The sequence below is a fragment of the Pyxicephalus adspersus genome, chromosome 6, assembly GCF_032062135.1.
Source record: "Pyxicephalus adspersus chromosome 6, UCB_Pads_2.0, whole genome shotgun sequence".
NCBI lineage: Eukaryota > Metazoa > Chordata > Amphibia > Anura > Pyxicephalidae > Pyxicephalus > Pyxicephalus adspersus.
In genome coordinates, this window is record NC_092863.1 from 13,859,207 (window position 1) to 13,885,725 (window position 26,519).

Consider the following 26,519-nt stretch of genomic DNA (forward strand, 5'->3'; position numbering starts at 1 on the left):
CAGTTATGTAAATCAGTAGTGACATCACTGATAGCGACGCCCCCTGCAACTATTACTTATCCTATTAGATTGCAAGCAGGCACAGCCCACATGAGAGTGGCAACTCTGCTCTGAATTCAGGAGCAGTGCAGCATTGTTGCCACACTGTCACAGAAGGCTGCATTAGGTGGACTTCACTGGCGGAATCAACAGGTATTTGTGGGACTGTATGGGACTAAGAAAAAATTGTAGCACATTTTTTTTAAATGTAGTCGCCCTTACGGAGTGCATTGTACAACTGGCAGGATAATGTAACATGGGCACCTGATGTGTTGCAACTTTTCAAAAAACAATCAGTGCCTTGGAAATATGTAGACATTTATAAAATAGGGTTAAATTACCCTTTTTTTTTTCTTTTTTCTTTCAACTGCGCTGGTCAGGAACATACAGCACATAAGGAGCCCGGCAGCTTCTGTATGAGAAAAAATTATTATCATTTTTAGTTTACTGTATGCAACGCCAGCGTTTTGGAAAATTAGGAGGCCAGAAAAGAATGGCCTGCAGGAGCTTGTGTCTGTTTGATAAAGACATAGAACCCCTCTTGTGTTAGGGAGAAGTGACAGCCAGAGCAGATACATGCTGATCTCTGCTGAATTTTAGGAGGGGAATTTTGCCTTGTTCTAGTGAGGTGAAGGAGGAATCAGGAGACAGAGAACAGTAACAGACATCCAGATAATAGTTTATATCTCTATTTATGATGTAGTTTGGGTTTTACTATATTTTTACTAAATCTCCGATAATGTCAGGGTCATGTGACACCATGGAACTGCTCAATCTGGCCAGTAATTATATAATTTTATATATATATATATATATATATATATATATATATATATATATATAAATAAATATATAAATTTATATATAATGAATTGTTTCCTAGCTCACAAGAGATGTCTTTTTTAAAGCTGGACTCCTAGGGAGTCAACTAAATACCCAACTGTCTTACCAAGGATTTGTAAGTCTGCCTATGACTTTTATGATCAAAACATAGTTAAGAAATACAGCGCTGTTACCCTTTAAGTCAACAGTTTACTGATTGGACAATGAAGGTCATCATCACCTTCTGTTGATTTCGCCTATCTGCATGTCTGCTGTCCACACATGTGCATGGAATAGCGTCTGATTGGCTTGCAGGGCTACTCCTCCTTCTCTTAGTCTGAGAGCTGCAGGTTTGCAGAAAGACAAATTTAGGTACATATTCTAGTTCAGTGCTCAATCCAGAAATTTTTTTAAGCCTGGTGGGAAGAAATTGTAGGCAGGTGGCAGCCCCTGTATTGTGACCAAACTCTTTAGTAACCACCCAAAAACAGCCGGGTGGGTGCTGAAAAGTGCCGGGTGGTGCGCCCAGCTAAAAGGGCCTGGGGACAACCCTGTAGTTGTATAAAAATATATTTCATTTATAAAATGAACTCATACTAAATAAATTTGTCTTTGTAATATCAGCCTGGAGCTCAGCTTTGAAGAATATATTAAAGAATATGCTAAACATTACCATTTGTACATTTGTTTCTTACCTGATGACCTTCAATGTGTAGCTAAAACAGCTTTGCAGGGGATAAGGAATGGCTAAAACCAGTCAGTTTTTTCCCTTTATTTCCTGCCCCAGAGACCCAATAGGGGTAATAAAATTCTCCTAAATAAGGAGATTTCTTCCCTTACTAGAACAGGTGTCCCAATAAAGACAATAGAGAAGGTAAATCTCTCCCGTGGGGAAATGTTTAGCTTTACATACACTTTAAAATCTTTACTGGTGAGCCAAATGAGCCAAAAAATTGTGTTGGTAGTGGTCACAGACCCAAGGTGCTCCACTGCCCCTCCTCATCCCTACCCCAAGCCTTTAAAGCAGTCAATGGTCTGCTGTAACGATATATATACAAAATTGCCAGAATGCACCTTTGGAGTCTCCAATTTGCTTGCAATGAATGAAGAGCTAGTGTTACATTGCTGAAGATAAAGACCAGTTGGCTAGATAAAGCTTGGACCACGAAGAGTCCAAGTGCATATACTTATACTTCTTTGTGTTTCCTTGCTAAATTGTCCTGTAATGGCATTAAAATCTCCAATCACATCAAGATGAAGGCTGGCTGACATATAGAATAAACTGTGGAAGTGTTGTCCAAGGAAATGTTCATGAGTGTTAATCCTGACCAACCACATGGCAACTTTATGGCAATTTTAACCACTTCCACACAGATTTCCATTTACAAAGGCTGATTGCTTTTATCTGCTTGATCGTTTTTTTTTTGGATCGAAAGGTGGTTGAAATTGCCAGAAAATTGCCTTGTTTGAGGTCAGCAAAAGTAATTGTTTTCCAGCTTTAAACCACGGGATCATTAGTTGGTCTTCTTTTAAAATGCTGCCAATTAAAACACCTTTCTACCAACTTGGTAATATATAGATGTTTGCCTGATTGTCATTGTGGGGAACTCAGTTATAACATAATTTATTTTAAAATGTCAACTTTACTTCCACGTTATATCTGAGTTTGGGAACGTTGTCTTGTTTATTGAAGCAGACAGAAAATGATAGAAGATTGAACAGGTCACCAAAGATGAACTTCTGTGTTTGTGAAATGGTTATAAAAGATTTTAAGTCCGGTTATTTGGTGGGAACTGTCATAGCATATCAGGACGCAAAATATCATTTGTACAGACAATCAGTAGGGTGGGAGATTTCTGATGTTCAGTGTTCTTTAGACAACAAAGTATCTTAACAAAAACTAAGGTATCAATATTTTATTTTATTTTATTATTATTTTCTTACATTTGAGGAATTATCCTGTCCCTAGTATAAAAAGAAACCCACCGTAACAGGGGACCTAGTGGAAGTGCAATGTTCTAAAGATTTTTTTAGGCATATGTATTATATAATTTTAGGGTATTTCATTATAAAGTAGACTATATCTAAATGTAATCATCATTGTACATGTAAAAAAAACTGCAGGAAACCCAGTCACTTACCTCACTTCTGTGCAAGGACAATGCTTTAATTAAAGGCTTTCCCTTTTATTAATGCTGAAGAAAACCTCACAGCCCAGCTTAGTTCTGCATAGTTGAGGCAGAAGGTGATAAAAGAGGGTTTGCCTTGGCAGGAGGGAGTATTAGTGATGGGAGACTGAATGATAGATGATTAGTTGTGGCTGTTTAAACTGCCGATAGAAAAGAATTTTGTATTCATCAACCTATGTGAAACTACAGCTGGTGTTTCAGAATGGAAGAATTTAAAGCAAACACCAATAAAATGTTCCTGACGCCAACGTTGTCTGAGTTTACATTTTTTTTTAGCCAAAAACCTCCATTGTCCACCCCATGAACTTTTACTGAGGGTTCTGCAACTTTCATGTCAGCAACCTACATACAGCTGCATACTACACCCCCCCATTCAGTCCATTCATTTCACCAACCATAAATCAACAAGTGACCAATATCAAGTGCAAAATAGAACATTGATTGGTCAGGTATGAAAAATATTAGGATGTTGTACTAAGTATCAAGCCGTTTCTTCTAATGTGATGTCTGTCCAATCAAATTATGTTGGGGTAATATGGCCAACAATGGCTACCATTACTGGTAATTGGGGATATCCTTTGGGATCAAGCCAAAGTGAGAACATATAATGGTCGAAGGGAAACTGGTAGGTGGAGATACACTTTTAATTAAAGTTGAACTCTAGTTCAGGTTCCTAAATATAAAAAATAGACCTTTTACTTGGAGAAATATCTGCCTATAGTGGCAATGATATACCCACACACTTACAAATGTGGACTTGTGGAAAGAGACAACCAAGATCCTCACATTATATGTGGCAGTAGCCCTATTCAGCCCTCTCTTCAACTCATAGCATTGCCTGACATTTCAAGCACCAAGTACTTGAAGGGAACAGACATTAGAGACAGGGAGAAGAGTGCCCCTTAATGCTTGCCATTGAGTGCCCCAGAAAGCAGGTGGGACTAAATGTGCTACTTGGGATTACACCACTCACCTTCCATATTTTTTAAAATAAAAGGCCATTATATATATATATATATATATAATTACTTGACTTTATTGGTGGGAGAATTCTCTTCTTTGCCTTGTAATGTAATCACAGGGCTGCTGAGGTCTTTACTTCATTCAAGCCATCGGAGAATGTGGGATCCAAAAGGCGCCTTGTGTCTCCTGGCTCCAATGTACGAAGACCTTAAAGGCACCCTTACTGCCATTAACTAAAAAAATGCCATCAGAGGGCAAGATTTTTTCACCACATGTTGACCTGGTGGGCGGAGGTCAAAACCATTGGGAAAATTCATCCTTTAAAAATTTAGGAAAAAAAATTTAGCATTTTTTTTGGAAATGGCTATATTGTGGTTTAAACATTTGTCCAGAGATCTCCTTAAATGGTCCATTCTAGGAAGAAATAAGAAAAACAGAGACAAAGAAAACAGGATGTAGAGCAGTGAAAGTTCTAATAAAGACATTTGTAGGAGGAAGACTTACACCATGAAGATCTGAAACCATCCAAATATTGAAAACACCTCCCAGTAGTTAAGAACAAGTAATTAGCTAATTAAGCCAAAGACAAGCGCCTGCTTCCAGCTCTGGGGGCGTGGGATTCAAAACATGCTATCCCTGGAGAAATTCTCCGGTTATATATCTAAAAAAATGCAGGAACGTTTCCAAAGAACAGATGTCTTGGAAGAAACAGGATGGGAGGTTAGCGCATTTATAAAAGGGAGGTGGCGGAGCGAGGGACAGACTGCAAGTGACAGACTTGGATGGCGGACGCACCGCTAGCAGGTCATTATGCCAAAAGAGTGAAGTCTTTTAATGAAGGTGACCCCTCCATAGAGTTTGTCTTTTCATACCAGCAGGCTATGGTGGCACCTGTTTATTTATAGAGTATCAAAAGATAGATCAGAAGATGTAGGATAGATCAGAAGATGGTACTAGGAACTCCTAGTTATCAAGTCACTAGGAGTAGCAGTTGATCACTATACAGATGGAACAATTGGCTCCCTATGGAGTAAGATACAGAATAGCATGTGCTTGTGATAAATCTCCTGTGGTCACACAATGCTTCAAAAATTAGATTGATTGCTACAAAACATGTGTAACTTAATCCATAGGTGGCCATCTATTTGCTACTTTTATTTGCGACTTAGGCTGGGTACACACGTGCAATAATTGTCGTTGGGAAGGATCTTTCACAATGCATGAAAGTACAGCACGGTGCATGAACGAGTGCTGTACATACAGCACCTTTCTGCTCTATGGAGAGGGGAGGGGGAGAACGATGGAGCCGCACCCCGCTGCGCACTCTCCCCCTTCACTTCCGTTACGATCGCTCGTCATCAGTGGATCCGCCAGGGCGGCCGATTGGAGGATGGACGGCAGGTGCTATACACACACCAGATTCTCATCCGATATCGGCCCTGAGACGCTTATCGGACGAGAACCATTGGATGTGTATACGTAGCTTTAGAGCATAAAATTCTTGTGTAGCTCTAACCGTATCTGCAACAGGTAGCAATACATAAAAACAGGGAAAGAAATAGGGGACTATTTAAGAAACATAAGGTAGGTATACATTGTATACATGTCCATTCTTAGGTAGAGGGTTCTTTTTTGGCTGTGTAGAAAAGTCAGTGATTTTGCTGTAAAGTTGAGTTTAATTTAGACCATTTCACCTTTTGAACTTTCCTGTTGGTCCACTAATGGGCAGACTGCTTGACCAAATGGAAACCATGGGAGGCTGGAGGGATGGGGGCAAGTTAAGTTGTATAGAAAAAGTGATATTTGCCCAAATGGAGCAATAGCATGCCAATACATACAAAAAGATGGACAAAATACATCTTGTCATTATTGTTAGAGCTTTCCAGGCTTTAACATTGTATCTTGTACCATTTGGTTGGGTAAAACCTTATAGATATGTTTTTCATTGTTTGGTTGACTTCTAAAGATGAAAGTGAGGCCTTACTACAGCAAATCGTAAAGCAAACAGATGGGCAATTTTTTACATCATAAACTCTTGTTCATTGTAAAGGCAGAGGTTTACATAGTTAGATCATCAGATGTTGTCCAGCTCCGCATTAAAAGGTCCAAGCCTTCTACTGACTCACATTTACTGGAGATGGCTCTTAGGGCCCTCAGTTCCAGGGGGCACTTGTCTCCGAATAGAAGAAATATTAAAATACGAACACTTTAAAAAGCTGTAAAATATTTGTTTTTTTCAACATTGGCATCTTTAACAGAGATCATTGAGATTAAGAGGAAACAAAGTGGCAAATCCATATAAGCCCTACGCAGAATAGACTTTTGTTGTGTAGACTTGTAAATAAGTTCCAATTCATCCAGATTGCAGTTCTCCCTCTTTTTACATTCTGTGGATTCTCTCCTTGCAGCTGTTCCCGGGCTCCCCACACCTCTCTTCACACCCTCATCCCAGCAACCACTTCTCATCCCTTTTCAGCGATTATTCTAGAATTAATTCTACCTTCCAACAAGCTGCTTGCTGGTTGACCCCCCACTTGCACGTGATGAAGGATGGTGCTGGGGGGGTCCTTGGCTCTTTTCTCTATTGCATAAAATGAATACATCTGCTCCACATAAACACGCTGGCAGCTGCTGGGACAAAACCACCTCTTCAAATGTCGCTTCTGATTAGCTTGTCTTGGCAAAGCTTCGTCATTCTCTTGTGTGACAGAATATTTCTCCTTGTCTACAGGCCCCCCTCCTTCTCTTTCTTCTTCCCCATCCCTACTTTCAGCTGTCTGATGTTTTCTGTCTCCAAAAAACACCTTTACTTCTTCCAATGCTTTACATGTTTATTCCTCTTTTGTACCTGCCTTCCTCTCTCCATGCATTCCATTTTTGTCTCTGTTCAGCTGGATTTTTGGTCCATTTTCAGTGGTACAGATGATTGTTTTGCATGGTTATTAATAAAAGCAGGTTCATCTGGACTTATGCCAATACTTGAATATTTAGTCCTACTGTATTTAAACTCTGCAGCCTTAAAGACCCTTTGTCACCTGATGAAACAATATGAAAAGGTGTGACCTGTAAAGACAATTATTAGTACTTACCTGTCCCGCCATCCAGGCCACCAATCTTTACTGAGCTGATGATCTATGGTTCTAAAACAGCTGTCATAAAAACTTGTATTTACATATATTCTTCAAATATCACAATGAATACATATCCACTTTTTTATTTGTAAATCTGGATATTACTTTTTAAATGGTGACACCATGGGGGGGATAGAGCGGGCCCATTCATTTCACTCTGCTTCCAAAAATCTACAGAAGGAGAACACAAGACCAGTCACTCAGAGAACGGGGTTTTATTACAGGAAGATACACTAGATTACTGAACAAATCCAGAAGAAATACGCAAAACAAGCCAAGATATAAGTAAGAGTTCTGCAGTTTTCTAAAACTTACTTCCAAGTTACATCTGAACAAGCTTCACGGAAGCAGGAGATGAACAATGAGCAGCGGTGAATGGAGCTGTAGAGGACATACCTAACTTGTCATTGCTAAAGCAAGGTGTGTATGGTATGTACACACACTTTAATGTTGCAATTTTACACACATAAAGGTTTAAAGGAAGAAACATTTAACACCTGCCCTATACAAACATCTTCCTGCAGACCACCTATCACCACATTTTAAAAAATTGCAGCACGTATGTTTGGAATGGCACACGTAGGACGTGCTATATCTACAGAAAGTAACACAAGCAGCTTTGATGAAAATAAGCAAAACATTGCAGGTGTCTGAAGGCGGGCCTGATTCTGCTGTAGACTGTGAAGAATCAAATAAGGTGTTATCTGTCAAATAGGAGCTGACATATGTCCTAATAAATCAGTATTAAATTTATCTTGTGCGTTCTAATGTGTGACATAGGCACACGGTAGTCAGTTGATAACAATTTATTGCACCTTCTGGTTCAATGTTCACAGCTAAGGATCTGTAGCAATCAATTAGATTACTTCTGTCCTTTTTTAGACAAAGTTAGACTTAATTAGAACAGAACAGGAACAGAAAAAGTCACTTTTGGTTAGAGAGAGGAAAGGGACTTCTGGGTAATACCAGGCTTTGCATTACTTGAGTTTAATTTTAAAGTGCAGAGCAAAACCAATTTTTACCCAAATGTCCACCCAACCAGTGCATATGCCCACTTTCCTCTTGTTATGTATAAAAAAATCATGATAATCAAAGGAGGGATTTATCAACCCAAGTTGCCTTGCATGGCCTGAAAGTGCCCCTACTATGGGAGAAGAATGAAGGCTTTGATTGCTGACATTGGTATGCAGCAAAATAATGTCAGAGACACGTCTTTATCTGTATAGTTGTTCCAAGTTCCAGAAAGAAAAGTCAGAACTATAAACTTTACATATACACTCTATTGCATTGTAACAAAAGCTATTATCTTAGACTTTTCCCTAGAGGAATTTTCAAATGTAAAACAGATGCAGTTATGGGAGGCTAGCATGTAATCTGGGTGAAAACCTATAAAAAATAATTTGCACATATAGCATGTAGTAATTGGGATCTCTAGGAAATCTTGGGTTGCTGACTAGTTGGAAATCCTTAAAAACATATTGCAGGTACAGCATGTATTGAAATGATTATTCGTGCAGTGATCTCTTTGCTGCAGTGGAGCGGAGTATACCAGACAATGGATAAAACTCTGCTTCTCATTTTTACCCCACAATCTTCTCTCATGAAACGCAATAGGCAAATGTTTAATTTTCCTGGACATTTCACCTTACACAGAAGAAGCATTAGAAGCTTCAGTTAATATTTCTGAGCCCACCTCATTTCTGGTCTGATACATTCCAAGTATCATCTAACCCTCTCCTCCTCATGAGTGTTGCCCCTGGCTCTTCCCTTCCAGCCTTCCTTTCCTCTTTTTCAAGTAATTTTGTCCCAGCGTGATATGAAGGTGTTACCTAGTATGGGAATGCTCCAGCCTGAACAGTGTTTTATATAGTGATCTCCTCTGGTGTTGGTGATCTCCTCTGGCGTAATATAAGTTATTCATATTTGGCTGCATTTCTCTTTTATTATTTAATAACTTTTTGTTTTTAGTAGTTGTTCTCTTGTTCTGCACATGCTATGCTCGGGGCCAGTATATGCAGAAAGAACAGTAAAGATGAGAGGGCCCAACATGTACACTTAACAAAAAGATTTTGTGAAATGCTATCAAATGATACCAAATTATGATCCTTTCTGCAAATTTTACATTTAGCAGCCAACTGTTACATAAAGGAATGAGGAAACTAATATATTTTCAGTGATACCACTTGCAAAGTGCAAAAACGAAGAAAATAGGCATAAACATATATATATTTAACAGGAAAACAATGACAGCATTTTACTTTAGTGAATACACCCTCAAACTTAAATCCTGTCTCATGTTAGTTAAGGAAAGTTTGCAGATGTGGGGGTGATGCCAGGGCATGTCATTCCAGCCATTCTGGCCCTGATTTATGAGAGCTCTCCAAGGCTGGAGAGATTTCACTTTCATCAGTGAAGCTGGGTGATCCAGCAAATCTGGAATGGATCTGGTCCAGAATAACAAATAGCTAATGTCTTTTAAGAAATCCATTCCAGGTTTGCTGGATCAGTCAGCTTCGCTGATGAAAGTGTATCCTCTCCAGATTTATTAAATCAGGGCCATTGATAGGGGAGATGAGAACTCCCCTGTCACCATCCACAGACCTGCCTCTTACGGGTCCCCTCCCTTCTTTCCAAATAAATCTTTTTAGGATCTAAAGTGACAGGTATTAAATACTTGATTTATCCAAATGATAATGATATGATTTAACCAAATACAATGATTTAGGAGCTGTGCTTTCAGAAGGAAAACAATGAGTTATTAAAAGACCTTCATCCTAGAGTTCAGCTTTAAGTTTTATGTCCTGCTATCACGTTTACATTCACCATACTGCCAGGAGTCTCTTTTGTTGTTATTAATGTGATTCAGTTAACTGACAGAACTGAGTCAACAATCTGGGTCAAACCCAGTAGCAAACAAATCCTAACAGGCAGACGAGACAAGGTCGTTATACAGATGCAAGGTCAGGGCAGACAGCAATTAGTGTAACTGACAATACCCAGCAATGTGATCTTTGGTAAATGCTGGCACCCAGGTCAGAAAGCCTCAGACCTATCAAACCCATCAATATATGCCTTACTGTGATCATCAACTGCCCCTGAGAACGGGTGGCCTAGGGAATTAGATTGAAGTCAATTGGCTCCCAATTGTTCCTCATTTAGAAGAATCGTCCTTCATCGGACCATCTGCCAGATCTGCTTCTTTCTTGCACAACTTTCAGCATATAGATGTTAGAAAAAACTGATGATAAATCTCTTTGTCCATCAGGTACATTATTTTGTTGTTGTGTATTTTCCTTTCTCTTTAAAAACTATAATTAACTTTTGTTGTGAAAATATTTCATATTTTATAATAATGGACACTTAAAGAAAGAAAAAGCAGGAATGTCACCCTTAGCCTTACTTATTATCTAACCTACTCCACAAACGGGGTGGAATTTAGTTCCTTAGGGTATATGGAATGATGTCAAAGTAAATTTAGTCATATCAAAGATTAGCCTGATGTTAAAGTGGACATTTCGGTAACTTTACAACTCCGCATGACTTAATTCCTGATATGTCATAGTATACAGCAGCAATATATCATTTCACATTGGTAAACATAACCAAGGACTGCACCAGGATTTACATATTTTTATAATCTCTTTGTCAGCATCTTTGTTTAGGAAGTAAATGCTGACCTTGCAAAATACTGGAACAAAAATGGCTCCATCCTTCTAATGGCAAAGGCATTGTCAGGGTAATACAGAGATCTCTGATGGAAGTAATATTTACCTAGAAGTGTTACACTTATTCATGTACTTTATATGGAGAGGTATATCTGATGATAGGTTCACTTTAATATACCACCAACTGTTCTTTCTTTTCCATCTCATAAGTGTGGTAGGTATGAAGCTGTGCCACTGAACCTGGATTATGCCCAAACTGAAATTCTACAGATTCATTCAGTAAATAGATCTTATTTATAAATGCAGTAACCCTAAACCCATCAGAAGTCAGATCAGAACCAGATGAATTATGTTTCCAATTGCACATGCCGGTAAACCTTTGCTGTTTTAGAAGCAAGAAATGTGACATCTTTACCTACCGTCTATATTGTACCTATATTGTAAAATGAAAAACATGCAGCATACCTTAACCCCAGTGAATGCTTTTTTATAACCCCAACACACACATGGGGGTGATCCAGAAGTACTGGACAGTGCTGTATGTACAGGGGAGCTAAGTATTGCAGCCAAATAATTTAAACATTTATATGTAAAAGAATACAAATGCTAGAGTTTTCACTTTACAGGTAAATAAACAAATAATGTAATGCGTTCCTGTAATAGAGCAGCTGCCATTTTCTATTTTTTGGGGTTTGGTTCTCACCTTGTTAAAGTATTAAACAGTTCTGTATGAATCTGTCATATCGTGCTGAGATTTTCAAGAAAATCTGTACTAATAGAATGGCCATTTCTGACCTACCTATCTCCGGCTTCAAATGTTGAGTCGCTGACCTGGAACAAGCCTACAGAAAGTGAAGTCAGAACTGAACTGCATCATTTTTCCAGGTCAGTAAAATAGAACATATGAAACCACTGGATGAGCATGACAGCCAGGCGATTTGCTTTGTCAAAAGAAGGTCAGCAATGGCAGATTACAGATTCTCTTTTCTAAAGTTGAATTTCTGGCAGTAAAATGAGCAGTTAGAATATGTCTGTGAACTGTTTTATCTGCCAAATGATTTGTAATTGTGCTCAGACAGTCCCAGCTAAGTGAGTGACCTTAGATTTTTGTGTCTGCAGTTAAACATTAAAGCTTGGTCACCAGCCTGCCCTGTGATTGGGGAATGAAGATATAATGCAGCGATGGGAGCATCACTCTGCTTATTCTACCTGACATGTGTAAAGTAATAGAGTGCCAACTAGCTGCCTGCCATTACCTATAATGCTGCAAAGGATTTATAGATATTAAAATAAAAAAGTAAAAACATAGACTGGCTTAACACCTTTATATTACAGTAATACATGGGTATAGAAACATCAAGTGGGTAAAAATGAGATGCCCTTTATGCAGAATGGTACCCCATTGCACAAGTAAGTACAGTAGATGCCAATGGAATCTCAGTGCAGGGCATCACAAGGGACATACTATGCATTGTGGTGCAAAGGTGAGTGTTTTGTTGCATTGCTATTTGTTGGCAGCCCATCATTAATAAATATACCTTATATGTGTAGAATAATGCAACAAAATGGCCAGGCATTAATATGGCCTTATTCAATTATTATGGCCTATGGAGGACCACACATTACAAAGGGTCCTTAACATGACACTGCAGCTTCCACTTTCTTTATTAAATAACTTTGTCTTCTAATTTTTTTTCCAATGTTAGAAACAGACTGACAAAGTAACTGTCAACATCAATTCCAACAAACACTGCAGTATACTTTTATTTTAACCCCAAAATAAAGCAAATGCACACAAATCAAAGCAACCAGTGCCGTTGAGCGCAGGAAATAAGAAAAATAATATATTTTACCCATCTTGTGTCTTGACAAAGTGAAAACTGAACTGCATCAAATCTAGTTATTTGGAAAGCTGTCAACTTGGGTGGAGGACAGATTAGATATTTGTAACACTATACGAGTTCCCTGGATAAGGCTAGAACCGACTGATATTCGTCTTCCTATAATGCTGGAATATCTCCGCAGTTTTGGGTCTTCATATCATAGCCTAGTTGGGTATTGTTGCTCTTTTGCTGACCTATCTATAATACGTCCTGAGTGCCAGGGTGCGAATCTGCCAGAAGCAACCAATCAGGTTTTACCCTCCATTTTATCCACAATTGATGACGTTTGATTGGCTAATGTCAGTAAAAACCTAAACGTTAAATGCATTATTTCCAAATCTAATGTCTATTGGACTTTTAAATATATATGTAAACCTCTTTGCTAAAATCTAATTACCATTTTACCATTGCAAAATTTTTGCAAAAAATTAATATAAATATAACCAGGTTCTTTTTTTAAATGCTTGCTGTTACAGAGTAACTGTACACTGTTCTTGTCTCCCAATTGCTTTCCTGTGTTGTCACCCCATAGTGTCCTCTTACAATGCAGAACAAGGTGGCACACTAGACAGGCATGGTCCATTGTTGTTACCATATACATAGGATATTATTATGGATTTATATATATATATATATATATATATTATTGTTATTAATAATATTATTATGCAGTCTGTATTGTAAAATACAGCCTATTAAAAAATTGACATTGCTTGGATATCTGCAGCAGTCAATCAATATCTGCTGGCCAAAATTGGCTTGACTTGCCGAACCATCATGGACATCTGTACCTGTCTTCCCTTCCATTTCTGACGTGTCAGCGGTAGGCACTCCAAAGGCACCATCCTGCTTTAATTTGGTCATGAGGGACCACAGTCTAGACTAAATTACTCCCTAATAAATACACCTTAACATTTGTATGTCAACATAAAAGAGGATGGTGCTGCAATTCCATAAGAAGAGAGTCTGCAGCATTAAATTAATGAAGTTGGATAGCTGCTGGTGGAACTAAGTAACAAGGAGTAGCCCGCTAACTTAACCCTATAATCTCCCACGAATTACCTCATTTGTTAGTTGCCTATTAAAAAAAAAATATCTATTTTTTTTCCTGCAGGGAGGACTGGGACTTTTAATGAGTCACATAGTCATCCTCCTCCCCGCTCTATCTCTCTCTCTGCAATGTCTTCTTAGTTCTTGGCAGCTGAGCTTGTGACTTGAGACATTAATTACTAGCACAGTGTGTTGTTTATCCTCCTTATTAACACACCTGTGCTGTTGGTTCTGTGTACGAGTTGCTGTCTCGTTTCACGTGTGCCTTCGTCCTGTCAGAACGTTGTCCGCTTTTCCCCTGGAAATGGAGGGATTACTGATTAACCCCTTGAGAGCGGCGCACACCGCAATTGAACATTGATTTCCGATACGGAACGTTGGGAATCGGAGGCTGGAGAGTCAAGGGTCCGCCCGCATTTGAGACGACGTGCTTTATAATGCGGCAGAAAATATATATAAATATATATCGGCTTTCTGATGTAAAAAGCAGATTCAGATTTCCCTATCTCTGTACAATTTTATGTCTGTTCTGATGGATCTTGCAAGATTAAAGCACGGTGGTAATTACACCTTGTGATGTTGTCTAATTAGTGCATTATTTTCTTATTTTCGTTTTCTTAAAATGTCTGTGCGACTCCGGCCCTCGATGACATATAAACAAGTCAGCCTAATTACTTTTTCTCTTGCTACTTTAGGTAGGCCATTTATGATACCCACACGTTGTCTGGCTGCATTGCAGGTAGATGAGATACATGATGCAATAGCAGATGACTGTGGGGTTTGCATTAAAGGTGAAGACTTTATTTACATTTTGAATAGGATCTTTAGAATTGTTGGTCCGCGCAAATGTTTTTTTATATCACCCAATGGCAAGATTTCTATAGTTTTTACTTTGGACTTCATTGGATGCATTCTCCATGTCTTTATTTAATATTGTATAATGATTTCACCACCAGGTTTGGCCCCCTGTTGTCTATCTAAAGCTGGCCATAAGCTGGTCCATCTCCCTAACAAGGTATTACTCCCTGATCTTTACACTGACAGCTGACATAACATAACTGGATTCAATGTTTTTATCAAATCTGCCATCTAATCTAAAAATTATAAAGATAGTTCAAGTCTGATGTCTATACTAAAATCTGATTATTATATATAGACGGCCTTGCTCTTTGGAGATTGAGTACACTCTAAAATGTTTGGCTTCTTAAAAAAAAGTTATCCTCTACTTCCCCATTTCTAGCTTCTCCCAGACAAGAGCCTTGTAATGTTTCCTTGTGACCAATGGTATCACCCAATGTACTGATATTTCCAAATTCTTATGGGAAACCCAGAATAAACTAGGTCTTAGGAAGAGGGTCTACTACCCTTCAATAATCTAAAGGTTTTTTTTTTTTCAGAAAGTAGTGGGTTGTTTTACAGTTTTCCAACTGAGCAATTTAGGGATCCCTTACCGTTAATGAATGGGGGAACTGTAGTATGTGTCCTCGCGTGTCATTGACGTGGATTCCCACTTAAAAAAGGCTTGAGTATACCTTTAAAAAGGTATTGACTTTCAGTTTGTTTCATACTAGCTAAAATGTGTACCTCTTTAATATTCTTCCATTATAGGCTCACCCTCTTTGCTTCTCTTCCCAGGTTCGTGCCAGTGCCATTGCTCAGGATGCGGACCAGAATTACGACTACGCCAGTAACAGTGTAATCCTCCACCTGGATGCAGGAGATGAAGTCTACATTAAGCTGGATGGTGGTAAAGCTCATGGAGGCAATAACAACAAGTACAGTACCTTCTCCGGGTTCATCATTTACTCAGACTGAGAAGCCCCCCATGTGGACAGCACCCAGGCTTACCTACACTGCCAGGAAGCAAGGAGCCCAAAAGAGAAGCATGGGCTGGCTGCCTGGAACATTTATGTCCCCTACACTGCACCTTGTGTGCCCAGGGTTGTGTAGCTGCCTCCTCTTCTCTATAAGTCTTCATCTCTCTCGTGTCCTTGGCTCACTCCTGCACCTTCTCCTATGCTTCACTGTGTCACTGCTGAATAAGAACATGCTACTCCAATCTTGTCCTAGCTTCTCTCGCCCTATCAGGTCTACTATATCCCATTGCTAAAGCTCATGTCACTTTCCAGAGTTTGTACCCATACCTCTACAAAATTTCCCAGTGATCTGCTTTTCCATGATAGGTCCCTCAATTTTTTTGGACATGATGTCCTGACATTGCTAAGAATTTAGTCTCATCAAATGTAAAAATTGGCCCAGTCCAAGCGACACGACCCTTTAATCTGAATCTCTAAGCCTAATGCATCTTTATGTTTTTGCCAGCATCATGTTTTAGTCTCTTTCCATCCCTTCTGTGGGTATGTTTTACCAAATCCTAATAAGCATCCTAATGTGGCTTTCTCCATGCATACTTGGCAAGGCCTAATTGTTTTTTGTCAACACTTGGCCATAGCTAATCATTTTATCACCAAGGCTCATGCATGAAACCTCATCCTAGTACATCTCCACCAAACCCCATATAAATCTTGCTGTCAAGTCTTCTGCACATTTCCGAACTACACTTCATCCATATCTACCATGACTACTTCATGAATACATCAGCATGTCATGTATTCTTTTTGCATCAAGCTTTCATTCGTCCATCCCATTGGTATATAGATATCTACTTGTCAAGCCTCATGGAACTTATCTGCTCATCATCGATGTCTGTATACTGCCCTTACATTTGGGGGATTTGCCATTCCTCCACACCACTTAGTGTCTACATCATAGAAAAGTTATTTTTTCCCATAAACCCTCAAATTTACCCTTCTTAATCCTTGCACTTGATAAGCCACACCAATGCTTAACTCGTAACCCTGTTCCTTAAATACCTTCTCCAAAATCCAAATTTCTGTAATCTTCCAAGCCTATCATGTATCGCTTGAAAAAAACATTTCTGCAGGTTTCCTCTACATATCAGTATTTTGTAATTGGAAGATTAATCAGTCTATATTTACAAAACTCTATCATTCCATTTTTGTCTTATTTCTTAGCTTTGTTTATCTTGTTAGGAAAATTTTTTTCTCCTATGATGATTTTTACTAATTGGACCTAAAAATAAGAATACCCAAATTGCAATCTGCATATCCCAGACAGTATAAACCTTCTTGTTTAAACGACTTCCTAAGTTTCCTATACATTTAATGTAATTGTTCAGTGTCCCTAAATATACCCCAAATCTCCTACTTGATGCCCCGCTTCTACCTCATTATCTGTATTTCTAGAGCTCCCAAATAAATCTTGTAATTATTATATATATTCTAAGAGAGATAGAAAGAGAGTCATGAGTAACCCATCAGACTAGAACATGTACGTCACCAATTGGACAAATGTTCCAGCAACTCAAAAGCTCTGTTATCAACACATGGTGTATCAAATTATGACTTTTCTATCATTTGATGGGAAAATCAATCAGATTTAGCAGCAGCTTTCTAAAGGCGTACCTAAAGACTTGTTAATTACAAAAGTAACACTTTAATGCTAAAATAATATGTTTTCCTGTACTTTTCCATTTATGTCCATCTGTGAAGTTTTAGAGCTGTTTATTTTTCTGTACTGCACTCCCACCACATTTTGTGATAACCTGGACAAAGCTAGAAAGTAGACACAAGTAATCTTCAAGAAGGTTGATGACTGTAAACTGTTGTGAATGGCTTATGTTCTTGTGAAGAATAAATGAGAAGGACATTAAAGCCTACGCCATGCTTAAAAAGGCAAGACATTTACATGGGGGTGATCAACAAAGGAAAATAGGAGGTGTTCCTTGACCCTGCATCAGAAAAATAGAAGACTGAATAGAAGAGTGCTTGGGGCAACAACTTTGAACCTATTTCCTTTAGATTTAGGATGTCTTTTTTGTTGCCTTATTGTATATCTTAAATATGTAAGCTTGTGAGATAAATCAGTAACAAGTTAAAGAATCAGTCCACTCAAAAGTATTTTTTAGCTATAAATGGAACATAATATGCCAAGATAGCCTCTGCCATTTTACACATCTTAAAAACATTCCACACACCTCTGTGTGTTCCAGTTTCTCCTGCAATGGAAATCACATACTGGCAGATATGTTCAATGGTGTCCCACGAGATATAAATCATCAAGTGATCAGTTTGGGCCAGCATTTGCCAAAAGTTATTATAAAGAATTTTTTAGGTGGACTGACCCTTTAACTAGAAAGAGAATAACATGAAGTAAAATCCTTCTCCATCACCACTATACCTCTCAAACAGTGTTTGAATAGCCCATGAACAAAGTGAAGAATATTATGGTAAGCTAGTATCTTATATGGCTTACCAAATCATTTTTGGCATAAGTGAAATCCAGAAAAAATACTGCTTTGTACTATTGAGGACACAAATACATCCAAAACTGTTACTATCCTGGGGTTGATATACCTAAATGTGGAGTGTGCAGAAGAGCTGTTTCTTCATAATTTCCTATACAAAGTATGTTAGAAGTCAACTGAATAATATTTCCTTCTATTCTTATTTCCGTATGATCCCTTACAAATTACCAATGACCTTCCCTTCACTGTATGTTACTGCTCTCCAGTGTCACATTTCTGGACATAAACCATTTTTGTCTCCAAGAGGTGGGGATTATTATTAGTATTGATTATATTGATTATTTGTATTATTGATTTCAGATAAATGAAGAGTTGCAGAATATTATCACTTAAGTTGAGTTGAATGGTATGAACTAGCCTTTCTCAACCTTCTTACCCCTGAGGAACCCTTGAAAAATGTTTTCAGTTTTTACGGAACCCGTATTAAAACTTATATTTTTGGGGTCAATGGAAAAAAGTCTCCTAAATTTGTGGTTAGTGGAACAATGCCCCTTCACTAGGATAAGGCATTTACAGACACCTAAAAACATTATTAAAGTCATGCATTTGGCTCTGCTCTAAGTTGTTTTAGCCCCAGAACTCGTCAGGCATCATGAAATGGGGCGTCACTCAGTTATATATTAAGGAACCCTTAGAAACCTGTGGAGAAAGACGCGTTTATTATGTTTTTAATAATATCTATTCTAATCATTTTTGTATCTGTTTGGAGTTCAGGCTGTTGGTGGCTTTTCTTATATGCTGCTACTTCTACTTAGATCAGTCATTTGAAAGTCATACGTACAGGTTTTCATATCAAAGCGTGAGGCTACGGGCCTGATTTATTAAAGTTCTCCAATGCTGGAGAGAATACATTTTCATCAGTGACGTTGGGTGATCCAGCAAACATGGAATGGATCTGGTCCAGGATTGAAAATATTTACTAACAAATAGCAAAGGACTTTTAGGAAATCCATTCCAGGTTTGCTGGATCACCCAAATTCACTGATGAACTTGTATCCTCTCCAGCCTTGGGGAGCTTTAATAAATCAGGCCCTACATCTGAAATATCACAACCTACTATAAGTAAGGTCTACCATATTTTGTCCCATGATCGCCTGGTATTTTAAGCAGTGATCCAGGGCTATATAACCACGCAGCTAAACCAGCATTGCTGATCATTTTTTTTTTACTTATAGCCCTTATTCTTGTTCTTATAAAGACGAGGATGCTTCATAGCTTGGCCAAGCCAGTTCTAATGTCAAGAAGATACCCCAAGCTTTTTCTTTTTGAATGGATACCATGACCTGAATACATAAGAAGCTACATTACTGTGAACCATTTAATTTCCAGTATACGACTTAAAACAGCGATCCCTTCATTGCCTTTGTGCATAACTCATCTTTGAAAATAAAAAGAGGAACACCCTAAAGCACCAAAGTGTATAGGGCAAAAACACCCCCCTGATGTCAACGTCAACCCCATCTAAAGCAAAAGGCAGAAGTTAGGCAAATTGGGGTAAATTTAAATGATTTGCTTGTGAACAAGCAAATCTTCTGCTATATGTGGAATACACTAACAGGTGAATGGAAGGCACTGTGATGCATAGAGATACCATACAGGTCCCAATCTACCGTTTATAGATCAGTTGCCAGTTGCCATCAAACTGAAGTTAAATCCAGATAAAAAGTGATCAATATTTTCCCAAAGGTTTGATTGTGATTGTTTCATCCTATCAACCATCAAAACAGCCTGCAGATGCCGTTTTATTTTTTAGCTGCGTTGACAAAAATCCAAAGCAAAAAGTTGGAGTTGGATTTTCTTGTTTATGTTCAGCATCATCAAAAAAGTGATCTTTATCACTTTATCACTTTAATAATCGTTAAGATAAACAAGGAAATGTGCAGCCCATAGCAAGACAAATCTGTTATGTTTGTGGAAGTAAATGAAAATAAAAATTCGACCATTTGCCACAAACAACATTCCTATTTAATACAATATTTGGATACAATGCATCTACAAGCTTTTAACCCTTTTTGTGTTGGCTCTCATAACTATATACTGTCACCTATTACGTTTCAATGTATATAAATCATTTACAATAATTGACATATAGTTCAGAGGAAAAAAAACTCAATATGTAGTCATCCTATTTATGCAAATTTGGATGCCAAATCCAAAAGAGCATTCATTTTTGATGAAAGAAGGACAGAGAACCTGCATTTTTTTTATTTTAAGTGGGCATATCATCTGGTAAATCTTTGCACATGAAGTTTGTCCATGTATAAGCATAACCACCCCTGGGTATTTATTACCCCTTCCAATGATCACAGGACTCCTTTGGTCATTAAAATGGCAGTGCCATCTTTGTATAGGCATTGCCCAGGGTTGGCAGCTACTTCCTGGACTTAGATGTTGGTTTAGGGACAGTTTAGTTTTTTTGGCTGTATTTACAAATGCCACCTTCTGTAGAGTCTTTATAGTAGGGCTAACTAAGCAATTGCCCAGGGCTCCCGGTTCTGCAGAGCCCCATAACTGAATGGCAGGGATCCAGAGACCTGGAAAAATGTAGGTGACATTTGGGGTGACATTTTGTCCAAAATGGTCCCTGTGCCCCCTACAAAGTTAGAGTATACAGAGTGACCATTGGAAAAGAGGAGACTGAAAAAATGTTTCCTCTGCCTGCAGCATACTGATGAGCTTAGGCAACCTCAACCTGCACTGAAAACCTAAGGGTGGCTTTTTAACGGTAATAGGTGGATTTTTTCTGAAAAGTGTAATTCTCGCTCATATAAATATTTCCATGCAAAGTTCTGAATTATCTACTTTAAAAACAGCAAATTACAGGTCATTCCTGGCCTACTTGACAGCATTTCTGTGACATGCAAAAAACTCTATTTTGTTGAACAAGGAAATCAACTTTATGCATATACCAGGGGGGCAGGAAAGTGTTGATGACTTCCAACCAGGGGTCTGCAGGATATTACTCCTTTTCAGCAGCTCGAGCCTATGCCTGTGTGGCTCATGGCTTATGGCTTATGGATACCATCATTTTGTATTCCTTCAGGAAGTATATTGGTGATGTACAGGAAATAAAAGCCAGTTTGCATGTTCAAGTACAGTTTATATCTACATGCGGAGTGCAGTTATACCTGATCTTACATTAAGATAAGAGACTTGTGCCCTGTCTATTGAAATCCCGCAGTTTATCCCTGCTCGATATTAATAGGAGTCTCCTATGTCGGAAGCTTTGTTCTTTTCTGTCTTGTAATGTTTCTGTGGGATATCTAACAAATAATTCTAACAAAAAATGTAAATATAAAATCCTTCCAGAGTTGTAATTTGTGTGTTTGTTTTCTTTGGTATTAGGCTGACTTGCAAGCTTATATAAGAAAAAATAGGCAGTAACCTGAAGCTGACAATCAGATTTTATATTTTCAAGCCAGATGAACAAAAGATGAATCTTGATTGGTTACATGGATACAGTTACATGCTACCTTTACTGTAGCACAGCTGATTGGATGCAGGTACTGCTTTTCTCTCTTGCAATCTGAGCTTTGCTGTGCAAATACTACAAGAAGCAGACCAAAACCTAACTCTGTATCCCAAAAATACATTTTCCAATGTTATTATGGATACAGAGCTACATTTTTTGTGTGCACTGACCTACTAAGAGACTAAGGTATATCTATCGTAGAGACCTTCTACAAGGTTTTCTCCTTTCCTTCCTGGGCATGCTAGTGAAATGTCATTCCATTAATGCCTGCTTACTAGTGAGTAAGACTCCACTGCATCCCTAGCCATTGATGGGTGGAAGTTTGTAGAAGTGAAAACTTTATACATGCAATTAATATGATGCCTAACGTGTCTGCAAATTAGTAAGCTGGCAACTTTTCTAGTAATGCTAGACATACACTATGGGGTTATTTATAAAGCAGTGAATCTGAAATTCACCAAACAATCACTGGTATTAAAAATACATTGACCTAGAAGTTTCCCCATCAGAGAATTTTAGATGAATGTCAGATTCACTACGTCCTAAAAAGGCCTCAATGTGATATTTTTGATTAAGTAGACAATCAGTTTGAGGAAAACATCAAATCGATGGAAAAAGTGCTTTCGTGCCAATCATTTTAGATTTATTATTTGCATAAAATGTCAATTGAAAATTCCTTAGGCAAAATTTTTCTTTTTTTATTTTGTGTTGAAATGTGTTTTTTTATAATACAGGTCAGTTATGATGTAGTCAATCACAAAGGATTCATTTATATGTCAATCATAATATTTATTGAATGAGAAAATCGGCATAATGTATGCCAAGCATATTTAATGATGGGGACACATAAATGGGGACATGGCCTCTGGGAATGGAACAAGATACGTTTCACACAAAACCAAATCCACAAATCCAGCTTGGCAAGGTAAGCAAAATATATTTTTTGGAAAGAAGTTGCCTCTATCTATCTTAGAATTCCGCTGCTTTGAGGTAATGCTGAATTGATAAGACAGCCCAGGGCAGATAGTTGCTTTTATGTAGGCAACATGTTGCGTGAGATCTTCGGTCTTCCTCCTCTCTAGCTTTGGGCTCTATATAGATCTTCTGTCTAAAGTCTTTTCAGACTATAACAAGGAAAAATTCACCCTCTAGGAGGACATGACCCAGCAAAACACCAATCACACAGGCAAGAAGGGAAGAGAAGGTCTGGAAGCAATGGTTCCTCAGTGGAGTGAAAGGAAATAAGTAAGTTTAGATTTTTCTTGACCATAGCCTTACCATAAAAAAAGTTAAGTGTAAAAAGTTAAAGAGTCTTTATACTTATTATTCTTCAACCTGTCTAACTCTTCCAGAGAGTGAAAATCCAAGGCATGAATGACGGGAAAGGTGTTACAAATATTTTGCATGGAGGTAATTTTCTTTTTTCCATTACAAAGTTGAGTATTTGATAGACCCCATTGACTAGAAAAACCACAGGCCTAAGCACCAAATAAGCAGCACGCAGATCCTTTTTTTACACTGGTGTGCATTGAAAACAATGGAACAAAACGCAAGCCGAAGCATCCGTGAGATCAAACCCTTACTGTGCCTTGAATGTATATGGATTGCATTAACTCTAATAAGTTTACTAGCACTCAAGCTGTTTAAAGATGGCAGTGGGAGCTTTGCAATCCGGCAGCCTTCAGAAACTGTAGTGGAAGGCAGTAAGCAAGAAAACGTCAAGGAGCTTGTAAACAAATGGAGATCAATAAAAATACAAGACCATTCTCACACTCTGAACTCTGGCCAGACCAGCGTGATGTGTATCAGCACTTTTTCAGCTTGGATATGGCAGAGTTCCCATTTCTGATCCTCCCGTGCCCCCGGAGTTACTTTTTATTTATTTAAATTTGGGCTAATGGTTGAGTAAATGACTTCTCAACTTTTATAGAGCAACTAGATAGCATGCCAAGATCAGTAAACAAGGGAACATTGTGACATCCAAGCTTTCATTTACAAGTAATTGTTTTAAATTTGGTTTCTTATGTGGCCAGGGCTAAATGATATACTATAAAGGTATTTTTTATTAGTCAGATAGAAAATATTGTCTGTTTTCCAGACAATGCTTAAAGGACAAGCTCACCATTTAATTTATACACCCAGCACCCCTTTTATTTACCCTAAACTTTCCTAAGCTGCCCCGAACCCCAACTTAGACCTCACCCAGTTGAAAGGAACATTGCACCAACACAACCTGGAATTCAGGCATGCAAACTTTTTGAAATGCCATTTTAACAAATTACAGATTTTAGAGATTGTTTTTAAAAATTTATATAAAATCATAATTTTTTTTTTCATAAGAAAAGTCCTTGACTTTGAATGTAAAATGCCTGGACTATGCTGGACAGATGCTCTTCTGTCCTTCTGTCGGTCATGCACTTGCGCATGCTGGTATATCACAAGCAGACTCTATGTCTAGCCGGGACGGGAGGGTGAAGTGGATGTTTCATGGAAACGCGAGGGGCAATGGTTTCAGAACCGAAGACGGAGGTCTGAGGCTCAGCTGTTTCTAGGATGCTGCAACAATCACAGAGGACACTCCAGGGCTATAAAGAAAGGACAAGACAAGTGTGATATAGCCATATTCATTCTGGACAGAGTCTGTTGACTTAACTCCTAAATGGCTGCTAAGCCTGTGCTACAAAGAGACATTCTGGTCAAAAATATATTCACAGACCACTTTTTACATGAAACATTTTATTATTATTTTTATTTGTACTAAAAGTTTTTTTAAGTAAATGTAAACCCAATCACTAAAATTTTATATGCGCTTTATTAAGTTATATTTTCATTTTAAATTTGTAAATTATTAGGAAGTACCCATGGCATGGTCCAATGTTTGTCAACTTACGAGATATAGGGGAACCCAACTGTGATCTCCAAAGGACATCACATAATGTTCAGTATATGTAATGCTAGAGAGGACAAGCGTAGATTGCAGACTTTCTAGAGCAAAGGAAAGTGAAAGACTATGGGAGTACTACAGTTACAAATAATGACTGGAGACATGCTGCCCAAACTAGTAAAAATCACTACTATTACAGCTTTACAAATCATTATTTGCATTAATATGATGTGACTGCTGTGGTCCAAGACCACATAACAAACACCATAGTACCACATGCAGGCCATAGGTTTTGTATAAGAGAGCTAGGGCAATGATGAACAGTCACCGATGGAGTGTGCACATGTAGAATTGAGAACTAAGAAGATGACTCAGACTTGTTCTAGTGTATTTTAGTAAGAACTTGGCCAATTCTTTTTAATGATATATCCATGCTTATCTACCAAAGCACATTATCTTTCAGCAACCAATCACCATTACTCGAATCTACTTGTTCAAAAAGCATTTGTATTTACTTACCCACAGCAACCACATTTTAAAAGTTTAATAAAACTGATGAAAATGATTTACGATTGGTAGCGTAGGGTACAGCACTAAGTACATTTTTATATTCCTTGGCTCTGTATATAAATCTGCCTATTGCTTGTTTCAATTTACTCTCCAGATTTTGATATATGTGTCAAGATCAGCTTCCTAGGCATGCTCTGCCGTTTCTCTGCTTCTGCCTGCCAAACTGCCAAGGTGTAGCGAGCAGGTCCAAAAAACAGATGTTTCTCCCTCCCATCTCTGTATTAGAATATTCTCACACCTTGGCACAGCTTGTGAAATAGAAATGTGCCCCCCCAAAGCAATACACCCCCCCTCCTCAGCGCACCCATCACACACCATGTCTTCACTGCCACAGCTCTCTGGACGGGTGGTAAACCAGATGCTGCAGAACAAGTCCCAGTAACTCCATGACCACATTATATGGGGGTATCCTAAAGTGTATGTAAACCCATGCAATCAACTTTTCTTATTTACTCCCATTTGGTCTGTTAAATAGACTGTACAAAATTTGAAGTATTGTATGTTAATAAAACATTAAATAATTGTAGATAAGAAATCTAATGATCATCTATTTTCCTGTCCGGAGAGGACTATGCTGCATTAAATGTTATCACTTTTTTTCTGTGGCCCCCATAACACCCCAATATCAGAGTTTATTAGAGTATTTTTTTAAGGAATGACCACCCTCATTTTCCATAATGCAGTAGAGTTGGTGTTGTCACCTTTCATCTTTTCTTCTTTTCTTTTTCTTCTATTCATCTCCCTTGAAGTTAGCTTTCATCTTCATCTTAAAGATACATAGACAAGAAATAGTCAAAAATAAAAGATTCCATGTCTGCTGCAATTTAAATGGAAATTAAGAGGTGTAGGGGAAATCTTTCTATTTTAAATACATTCATTGAACTTTGAAATTTAATTAAATGTAGTGAACAGTATTGAACTATGAAATAGACAAAAATAGAAAAAATACACCCAGACCTCCAACAAGGGGTAGAACTTTTTGCTTAAGCAGCTAAAAGCCTTGTTGGCAAAATCACACAATTGTTGACTGTTTTTCCTGGTTTTGGCTTTGAATCTATGTATATGGAAAGCCCATGAACCCACCAGCTGTTGTCTGTAGGAATAATAAGTGAGGCAATTGAAAATCTACTCATAATCCTATATGTCCCAACTGTAATAAGTGGGTGCACAGAACCTGTGCTATCAATCTAGTACGTGGGCCATGTAGTCCATATTGCAGTCAATGAAGGCCTTCCATGGATGGTATTGATAGAACTGGATACCACATACGGTAGTCAAAGTCTATTCCACACTGCATTATTCTGTGAATATGCAGCAATGCAAATGCTATAGTAAGCACCTATGTGCATTGAGGTTTATAGCTCAATACACCCTTTCTGTTCAAAGCATTCAGACTAAGCTCCCCATTTCACAAATAGACCATCAATTACTGTTTGGTGCAAAGTCTTTGGCGGCATTGTGGCT

At 38.2% G+C, this 26,519-nt stretch overlaps 1 protein-coding gene across 1 annotated transcript in view; it reads left to right on the top strand.

The window, feature by feature from the left end:
- The window catches only part of C1QL1 (complement C1q like 1), a 46,485-nt gene extending 25,039 nt beyond the window's left edge, over positions 1-21,446 (top strand). Inside the window, exon 2 of the mRNA XM_072414684.1 lies at positions 15,378-21,446. Within this exon, the coding sequence (XP_072270785.1) occupies positions 15,378-15,557 (180 nt within the window). The 3' untranslated portion in view covers positions 15,558-21,446. The remainder of the gene's footprint in view (positions 1-15,377) is intronic.
- Positions 21,447-26,519: the final 5,073 nt, after the last annotated feature.